At 40.3% G+C, this 9,862-nt stretch overlaps 1 protein-coding gene across 1 annotated transcript; it reads right to left on the bottom strand.

The window, feature by feature from the left end:
• Positions 1 to 1,736: 1,736 nt before the first annotated feature.
• LOC138003262 (uncharacterized) lies at positions 1,737 to 8,712 on the bottom strand. Its single transcript, XM_068849216.1, has 6 exons — positions 8,347 to 8,712; positions 7,084 to 7,194; positions 5,863 to 6,234; positions 5,117 to 5,554; positions 3,362 to 3,757; positions 1,737 to 2,632 (listed from the first exon to the last, which is right to left on the bottom strand). The coding sequence occupies exons 1-6, from the start codon at positions 8,507 to 8,509 to the stop codon at positions 2,235 to 2,237; spliced, it is 1,878 nt and encodes a 625-aa protein (XP_068705317.1). The 5' UTR covers positions 8,510 to 8,712; the 3' UTR covers positions 1,737 to 2,234.
• Between the last annotated feature and the right edge of the window lie 1,150 nt (positions 8,713 to 9,862).

The raw sequence follows: 9,862 nt of genomic DNA, 5'->3' as shown, positions 1-9,862 counted from the left end.
TACGTCTGTTTTCGCAGGCTAGCCCACACAAAGACAGGGAAGTTCTCATCAGGGTGGGAATTGAACCCACGACCTTCGGGTTAGAGCACCGCTGCTCTACCGACTGAGCTACAAGGTCAGACGGAAGTAGGTTGTAGGAATGTTAAGGTGTCAATGTCGTGGCAATGAAGATGTACAAGTACAAGGAAGGGTTACGTTTTTGCAAACGTGGGCCATGTAGCACTTATATTTCAACAGTCTTAACTATTAGAGGGTAATTTGAACTGCTAGCTTTATACCTATATAAACCATGTGAGCGTTAGCCCTATTAATGGAAATGGGCCCACACAAGAACAACTCTACATCGGTTAGGGTTAGGGTTAGGTCATGGATTCGAATCCTGTTGGAACCACCTCAATTCTTTAGGTGTCTATAAGAGGCAATTGCTTAAATTGTCCAGATAAGTGCTAGGATCATTTCTCTCTATCGTTCCCTGGAATGTTAGGTCATAAACCTTGCATTGTGTCGACAATTCTTTGTGCTCTGGTTAAGTCAATTCTCATGCGAGGTATAACAACAACAACAATAATTATAACAACAAGTTTACAACACCAGAAATTCCCACAGCGAAATAGCAAAAATCTATCTTGCCTTTCTTTCTCTTCGTTCTTGTTTTTGTACCTTAACTTTTCACTCGGTATTTAATTCCACAATCAAGACTTAGAGAGAGAATTATTTTTGCCGAAATTCGCTGGATTGTTAGGTTGTCATAATCGTTGAATTGTGTGATTTTTTTTGACGCGCGTCATCGCTTATGCTAGGTACACAAAGAAAGAACAGCGATAAACCAATGAATACAGTGGAAGCCTTCGACAAAAGATATTCCTAAGCAGTCACCGGGCGAAGTACTATTCTCGCCCGAAAGTACTTGACCGCGGGAATCGGACGGTACCCGGTTTTTTCGCTGTGGTATGGTCGCAAAAAGAGGAACGTCAGTTATTGACGAATGATTTTGTCCTGTGAACAATTACAACAACCATTTAATGTAACCATGTACCCACCACAATGTTTCCTTAACTAACAAACACTTCGAAACAGAATGCTAGAAGGCTAAGGGCTTATATAAAATCAGTTGAGTCCCTAAAATAGGCCTACTATTTCTGAAAGGCGAGGCTCCTGTTCTCGTGTTTGCCATGTATAAGTTCTGTGAGCTTATCAACGCTGTTGTCTGCAAGTCTTTGAGAGGGTTTTGCTCTTTTTCTAAAAAAGCAGAGAAACCAGCTTTCTTTGCTACCCTGAAGGATGATGCACACCTGATGCAACCCTATTGCCTTTGGATTTCAAGGTTGCAAATATTTGTTTTGCGCATGAGTCTACTTTGTGGTTTTTTGCAGAAACTGATTTTGTTTATTTATTCATTCTTTTGAAAGAAATGAAGTTTCATATATTTGAACTGAGGAATAGAATGAAATGAAAGTTGAAAAGGTCATCTCACACTAAGTTGAGTAACAAAGGGAACCCGTAAATCCCCAGGGATTCAAACCCAGGACCGCGCGATTGTGCGGCACTTGCAACTGCTTAATTAATTTTGCGCAACTAACTGCAATGATTTTCCAAATTTTAATTCAAATTGATCTTGTGTTACTCTCTGCTCTTTACCGGTATCCACAAAAGCAAAAGAGTTTTTCAACCACGATATGGTTTGTGGTGACTGTGGCCTTATAAGACCACAGAAATAGCAAGAGCACATTCTCCAATCACAAAGGTCCAAGTCGTTTATTAATTGTAGTTACACATACAGAGGGAAACTGCATTCCAGAGGTAAAATGTACCTTGGTAAAGTTATCTTGGGTTTACATCACTTGGGTGATTCTGGTTACGAAGGTAAAAATGTGGTTCTAATTAGATGGTATCTGTTTGCGGCAGGCATAAAATATGCGTAAGGTAACAAGATAAAAGATAGCCGGGTACTTTCATAGCTAAAAGAGTTGTTAGTGTTCTTAACTATATTAAGCTAAACAGAATCACGAGGCCCCCAAAGCCATCTTATTCGGTGAAAATTAAGCAAAAAATATTTCGGCTGGTGATGCCACTAATGTAAGATAATAATCAATAAAAAAGGAAACATAAGAGTACACTCAATCCGTAGACTCGTTCCCGGGTTAAATTTAGGCACAGGACAGTTCTCGAATCATGGTTTATTTTGAGTCTAGTCGAGTGGATGATGCCTAAAACCGCGAAAAATGTGGGCTAACTCATCGTCGTCCATTAGTCGTAGATGGGACTGCTGTGGTAGATCCAACAAATAGACTCGAATCAACGCAATCCGTTCCGTTCCCAGAGGAGGGGAATCTATTACATGTCATTTGATTTGGCCATGAAAATCCAAATTGCTTCATAACACCAATACAGCCATTTTGAACTCGGTTGCAAAGCTCCTGGCATGGTAAGGGTGGACCGTTACAGCGTGGGGCGTAGAGAGAACACAGAAATAGGGCCAATTCCGCTGAACAATTGACTGCCACAAGTGGAAAGAACTGGTTGACTTCTAACCTTGCCTCATCTTGGGTGACATGGTTCAAGTCGTTGGGAAACTGTGTCTTCTTATAATGCAAACCTTGACAAAGTGAAATGTTCAGGTCCTCGCATTTACCTACCACAACAATAAACAGATGTGGTTATGAAAGAAGACAATACGGTTGTATCTCGGTATGCTTGGTAAACCTTAATGTTGTAAAAAAGGTTGCTGTTATTCATCGTTATTTTATTTTCAGGCAGTGAGATTCCTTACTAAGTTCTAACTTGTTATACCTGCCCCACAAAAATAAACACAAAATAATAAATAAATAAATCAATATCAATCGTTTTGGTCAGGATGTAAGACCGTAACTACCCTGGCTATAAACCGGTCAGAAAACAATTACTAATTTGGTAATGAATGAACAGCTCGGGCGACATTTTAGTTGGCTGGCCTATCATTATCACCGTCGTCGCTATCGTCGACATCATTATCATCTTCATCGTTGTTGGCGTCAACATCATCATCATTCACCTTAGTTGTAAGTTTTTAAGAGGTTAACACTTGACATTTATTAGGGAATCATTGATTTTGTACTCGCTTAGCAAATAATAATTTAACACTGACAGGGTGGGACAAAAGCATTGCTGAAACTGGAGAGTTTTCACAGCTGTTATGGAGAGAGCACGTAACTCTCTCTTCAACGTTTTGCAGCCCGAAAAAATAGGCAATGTGTTGAGCTGCAATTATCATTGGGATGCCTGTCCTTTTGAAGACTAGACTATTAAGAGATTTGTCTGTTATGGTAATAACATTGTGGTAAATAATGTAAGGTCTACCCCTGAGTGCCGTTGGGTTACTCACCTTTTCTTTTTGTAGTTGGAAGCGACGGTCTATCTGTCTTTTCTGGCCTGTCTAAGCAAATCACGCCACTAGTAGCTTTAGGAAATCGTTTGCATGCCATAGCCTCCGGCCACACGAACCCAAATCTATTCATCAGAGGCTCACAGCCTCTCCTAACCCGTGAACAAAGATTTCTGCAAGGAGGCGGTGAGTTGTCCGGATGTACGCAAGGTGGAGCATAAAGGGAGCACAGAAAGAGCTTTAAATCATCTGCGCAGTTGACCTTCACCAGCGGAGAGAATTGGTGGACTTCAAGGGCTGCATCTCCTTGCCGTGTGTGATTCAAATGATTTGGAAACCTTGTCATTTTGTATGGAAGGTCTTTGCAAAGTGGAATTGTAATCTCTTCACATTCCTCTGAAAACAGATCATGTTAGCTTGCACAACAATCACGTTTATATCCAAAGAAGCGAATTTTATTGACAGGATTAAGGTTAATACGAACCATGTGAAAACTGAACCAATATTTTGAATGATACAGAATGTTTAAATTTACAAAGGACAGGGTTTATGAAATTGTCATTTGCCAAACTAGCAAGTCTAAAATAAACTCTACAAAGACATAAAAGGGAAATAAGTTTATAGGTAAGAAGAGCTTGTTTGTACAAGCAGCACATGTAACGTTGATTGCTAAAACTTTATTGACCGCTGATATTGTTAGCTAGTTATTGTTCCTAACTGGCATAAAGAATAGCATGCTTTTCATTAAACAGGAATCGAATGAAGGTGTGGGTTTCTAAGGAAATTGTGGTGCTGCATCCGGGGCACTAAAGTACGAAACTTTGATTAATGACAATCCAATTGATCAGTAAAGGTCGGATAAGCACCCCGGAAAGAAAAAATGGCTGACTTTGCGTGCGTTTAGCACGCAAAGCACGGATCACAGAAGAATGATTTGAATAAAAAGCACTCGTTGATTCCACAGGGATTGAGGGTGCCCAGTTGAACTTTCATTTCAGATTTTCTTGAGGCAGGGATAGGCCTCATTCTGCCATGTTAAGGGTGGAGTGGTTGGGAAGGTTGAAATGACGTGTGATGGGTTTTGTTGTACTTTTGCCATATTTTTCAACATTTGGAAGGTGTTCGCGGAAACGGTCGTCTAGTTTTCTCCTTGTTTCACCAATACAGGTTTTTTTCTGCACAGTGCGCCGCTTATGCTATACACGAAAATGTGGAGATTCAACTCACGATGACCGATTGTTTCGAGTTCCTGACTAAATTTGCCTCGTGCACGTTTGCATTTGAAGTTCCTGGATGGTTTTCAGATCTTTGTGTACTTTTAACTGTTTGTCGCGTTTGAGCGACGGAAGTGGTGGTAGGGGAAACATAGCGCTACTTAGAGATTGTTTTGGAAGAGTTTGAAATTTTAAAAAATTATGCTTTCCAAGACGTGATTCGGGTGTGGTATGACAGAGTAAATGCGATTCTCTCGTCCTAATTTGACGCTTGTACTGCTGTCTCCCGATCGATCTCCAGAGCGCGTCGTTTGGCTGCTTTGACAATAGCATCGAGAAAGCCGTATTTTTTAAACAACCGGAACATTCCCTCGGTTTTGTTGTTGATAAAACATCACGAATATATTTGGAAGGGAACTCAAACGCAAATCTGTAATTCACAAAGTCAGAGTAAATGATTAGCGAAAAGTGATTTGATAAATTGATATAGTTAACGTTGAACGAGCCATCAGATAATAAATTTTGAAGTGATATTTCTTACCTGGAGGTGGAGCATACGTAAATGCAATTTCTGTTGTTGGCGATGGTGTAGGCTTTGGTTCCATGTAGCAGGGAGCAGTACCTTTTCTCGGAAAGTTTTTGCACTCAACCTCCTTCGGCCAGGTAAAACCATTTTCTTTCCTCATCCGTCTAAAAAAGGCTTTACACTTTGATCTGGTATTCAAACACAGCTCACTGCAGGGTGGTACGTGAGTCTCAGAACTTGTGCATTTGGGGGCGTACATGTTGCAAAGGAAATGCGCTAGGGTGGAAGCGCATTCCAAATGGTCCTCAGCAAGTTGCCAGATTGGGTCAAATTGATTTAACTTGCTAATTGCCTCTTCCTTCATGTGACCAAAGTAGTTAGGAAACTTTGCTTGCCAGGATGGTTTTCTTGTGATGTACTTGGCACATTGTTTCAATGGCATTTGCTGACAACCTGTTGATTATCATAATATGAGAGATGATGATTAAAAATTATGGAGGTTTGGGAATTATTTTGACGGCAGATGCAGGTTTAACCTTGGAGGGCATTTTCCTCACCACTTAACGCGCAATACTTGAGCTTTAGATATTGATTAAACCGGCTCCAAAAGAAGATCTCTTATCTTCCACTGCCCACCCTTTCCTCTTTGTCTTTCTCGGTCGTGGCATTTGTATAACGTCAGTAAATTAGAACCACGGTGAATGTTTGTTTATACGTGTAATACCTTCCAAAACATTAAGCTCCGAGAATAAGACTCTCACCTGCTGTGTTCCTTTGCCACGAACCATCAAAGCACTTTTCAGTTTTTTCCTTTGGCAACCGTCGGCATCTCATTAGAGGGTGTGATTTGAGTTTATACCGCTTTATTTCATCCTTGCAGGCTTTAGTGGCACGTCTGCAGAACTCTTTGCAGGGAGGTAAAAGTGTTCCAGGTGCATTACAGGGAGGTGACAAAATTGAGCACAGTAATTGCCCTATATCGGGAGAGCACCCACTGTGTATGAGCTTTGTGACCTCGTTAGCGTCTATCCAAGCCTTGGCCTCTTCTTGTGTTTGTTTCAAATTATTTGGGAACTGACCCATGGTGTAAGACAAGTTTTGACACAATGGAATTGATATTGCCTGGCATTTGGCTGAAAGAAGAAAAATGAAATACTGATTGATTTTAAAACAACAACCTACCATACCTTTAAAGAAGCATGGTGCCATATAATTTTTGTCTCACAAAAAAAAAAAAAACCTGACAGCGCAAAAAAAAGACATCGTGCCTTGATAGCTGAGGATGAAGGGATCATAAGCGAAAAAACTGATAAAGATAAACGCCTACACCAATGTCAGGGTCTTTAAATAACTGAGGAGAAAATGCTGCCTTTGTAACTATTTCTGCAAATGGTTAGACTTTCAATTCTTGTCGGATAAGGACGATAAGCCGGAGGTCCCGTCTCACAACCCTTCAATGTCTATAATCCTGTGGGACGTAAAAGAACCCACACACTTGTCGCTAAGAGTAGGGCACGAAGTTCCCGGTGTTCTGGTCTGTCTTCTGTTGAGTATCATGGTTGGGAGGGTAAAAAAAAAAGGGGGGGGGGGCACAGTAATTGGCGCAAGCTGTTGTAGCGCTCTGCCAGCTTGACTGGCAAAGTCTGTAAATCTAAATCAAATCAAAAATAATTATCATCATTGGTCCAGCCAGTGCTTTTTGTTTTTGTAAGCTGCCTGTATATTAACCCGTAATATCAGATAAAGTTTGTTGTTGTTGTATCCAGCGACATCCCGCCCAATAGTCCGATGATCAGCCAACTAAGCCAACTGGCGGTGTTTCTCGTGGGGAGTGGGGCCTCGTAATTTCGAGCTCAGTTGCATTCTCTGTCATCATCGTGACGACACGATCTAAATCTCTGCATGGATCAGATTTTCGTCTGTGAGCTTAATGATTGAATTTCTTAGAACAGCTATTGTAATTATCCTTGATGATCTAATACCTTCCTGTGCCACGGGTTTTTGTTTTCCCTTGATCTGCCGGCGGAGGTTGATTCCTCTTTTAGCCAAGTTGGAGGTCTTGCCGGTAACGCGGTGTCTTTCTGCATCCCCATCTGTTAAATGAAGGCTAATTTGTTTCAAAATTGGGTTACCTATCTTCTTTTCGTTTCGCTTTTTCTCCGATTTATGGTAAATTTAGAGGACAGGATGTTTTAAAGAAACCTCGGCAATAGAACTTTCTGACCAGAAATCTGCAGGAACCGATTGCCTGTCTATTCTTGATAGGTGTTACTTATGTTAACTATGGTGTGATGTTGTACAGCACAAAGCATTTTTCCGCTTGGATCTCCGACCTCTTGATAAGATTAAGGTCAATAAAATTAGACACAAAGGTAATTTGAATTCATCCTTCAAGCAGAGGCACTTCGATCTTCCTAGACAAGATGGGACGACTTTAGTTTAAGGGACGGCGGGGCAGATCTGTCATTTTACGGTTGATCCACGCTTATTTTTTTGATATCTCGTCGAAATAGCATTTCCGAGCTTCAAGATTTCAAAATTTTCTGGCGGAGAATCCCCCCCCCCCAATACAAAATACGCTCAGCCGTCCCTGGGTTTGGAAGACTGAACACGTTAGACCAAAATGAAGTCTGAATTTAGATGGAAATACATTGAAGTAACTTCAGAACCGCCGCCCGTCAAGAAAGTTCAAGACACACCCATGTCATTTAGAAAATATGTATTTAGAAAATAATTTCCCCAATGTTTAGACTACAAGGAGTGACTAAGTGCAAAGATGTGAATTTGTGAGCAAACGGAATTTCTCTTTTAAATAAATTATGAAAGAAGATGTTTGCGAAAAATGTGGAAGGTCCGCTCCTGAATAAAATCCCGGTAAAAAAAAGAAAACGTTCTTCTTATCAAGTCGTCTTGATACGAAATTGCGAAGAATTAATTTTTAACGGATTTAAAACACATTTCTCACAATTGCACGCAACCTGGGGCGCCTCTGAAGCGTTCAAAGTATGGCAAGAATATAAGAAAGCCATATCGTATCAGCATTCTCAACTGTTAATCGCAGTGAAATAAAAAGGCCAACCGTGACTGCCCTTGAACTGTGAAAAGAAAGGTACACAATCGCACTTAACTCGACGACTTTCCACTGCTGAAAGTTTTGGCCTGTGACACTGAATAGGACCTATCGCAGGTATAATAACTAAAATCTACTGGAATATAAACTGAAAATTAATCGTCTATTAGAGCACCTTTCAGGCTTGTGATCTCTCTTTGCATCAAAACTACTCCAGCAATCAAGACGATGATAACCAATGTCAACAAAATAACAGCAGCAATCATTAGTTTCCTTCCTGTTACCGACAGATCCTTGCTGCTCTTTTCCAAAGCATGATTTGCGAGTGATGAAGACATCTCTGATTCCTTCCAGCTGATTTACGAGGCCCTGTTTAGTTTTTGCTTTCAACCCAAACCTTATCAGTGAAGCTTCATATGAAGTTTGGATGACTTACTCCTTGCTCTCTTATTACACATTTGACGTCACTGAAGAAGATAAAGCTTGGCAGGGGTTATACTCGTGGAACATCTCAACAAAGTGGCAAGTCTGGGCAAGGAAGTCACTAAAGATTGTTTATCTTCCACGCCTTGTCTTGCCGCGTAAATATCTACGTAATGTATCAAAGATAAAAATATAAATCAGATAGATTATTATTTTGATATGAATCAATCATTTGAAAAACAAACAAAACGATACGACTTTTCTCGTGCTGAGTCTTATCAGATAAAAGAAGCCATCAAGGAAGATTACAAAAGGCACAACTGATGAACTCTCGGGTTATTGAGAACGGAGCTGTTCCAGTAATATGCCACACGAGATCATTCATTTCGCCTGTCTTTACACAAGGTTGAAAAGAGTGCAAAAATCGACCAGATGAAGGCAATTTGAATCCGTCATCTGAAAGAGAACAATTTCTTAACTAAAAACGTAATTTAATGTCATTCGTCACAATTATTTCACACAGATAACAGCTACATCATCTGCAGGTGATGGTCAGTGATAAGGGCAAGCGGCATTGTTTTGAGCAATTCCTGCTCATTTAAGTTGTTTGTCCATTGCGTTGGCTCAAGCAGGCAAGCTTTCTGAAGTTAACGATAAGTCATCGTTACTCCAGAGTGATACGTAATGCCAATTTTAAATACACCGGAAATCACGATGACTCCATCGTTCGGCGCTTACATAAGTTTACTGTCAACTGTAAAGATTCCCAGGGCAAAAGTAGAAATGTCAAAATGGGAACTGCGACAACGCATCTGTAAACTTTCACGGCTTGAATTCAAGCGAAGTTCGACGTATATAATCAGTTCATCTCAGAACACATTCAATTTTTGCAGCTTATTTACTTCCTGATCAACTTGCCGTATTCGCTGTGAACTCTGCATTTAAGTGGTATTTGGAGGAAAGAGGGTGTGGGAAATTTTCCACCTGGCCCGTTACTTATCCCAGTGGCACTGAACACTCACAGTTTAAAACGCAAATTTACAATAGATTTACCAGATTATCAATCAATTACAAGCACATGTATATTACAAAAACGTTCTCTTTCTAAAAAATAACGCGTGTGCCGAAAAAGTACAGATCGCATTACTTGAAAGTTGGGCCATGAGCCAAAAAAAACATACCTTTATAAAGTAACATGATGAGATTTTGAATGTGTTTATTCCATAGAAATATAGAGTTTGACTTAAGTAGTAAGAGGACAGGTAATC

Source organism: Montipora foliosa, chromosome 5 (genome assembly GCF_036669935.1).
Source record: "Montipora foliosa isolate CH-2021 chromosome 5, ASM3666993v2, whole genome shotgun sequence".
Taxonomy (NCBI): Eukaryota; Metazoa; Cnidaria; class Anthozoa; order Scleractinia; family Acroporidae; genus Montipora; species Montipora foliosa.
The sequence above is the reverse complement of the archived record's forward strand: the minus strand, read 5'-3'. Positions and strand labels throughout refer to the sequence as shown.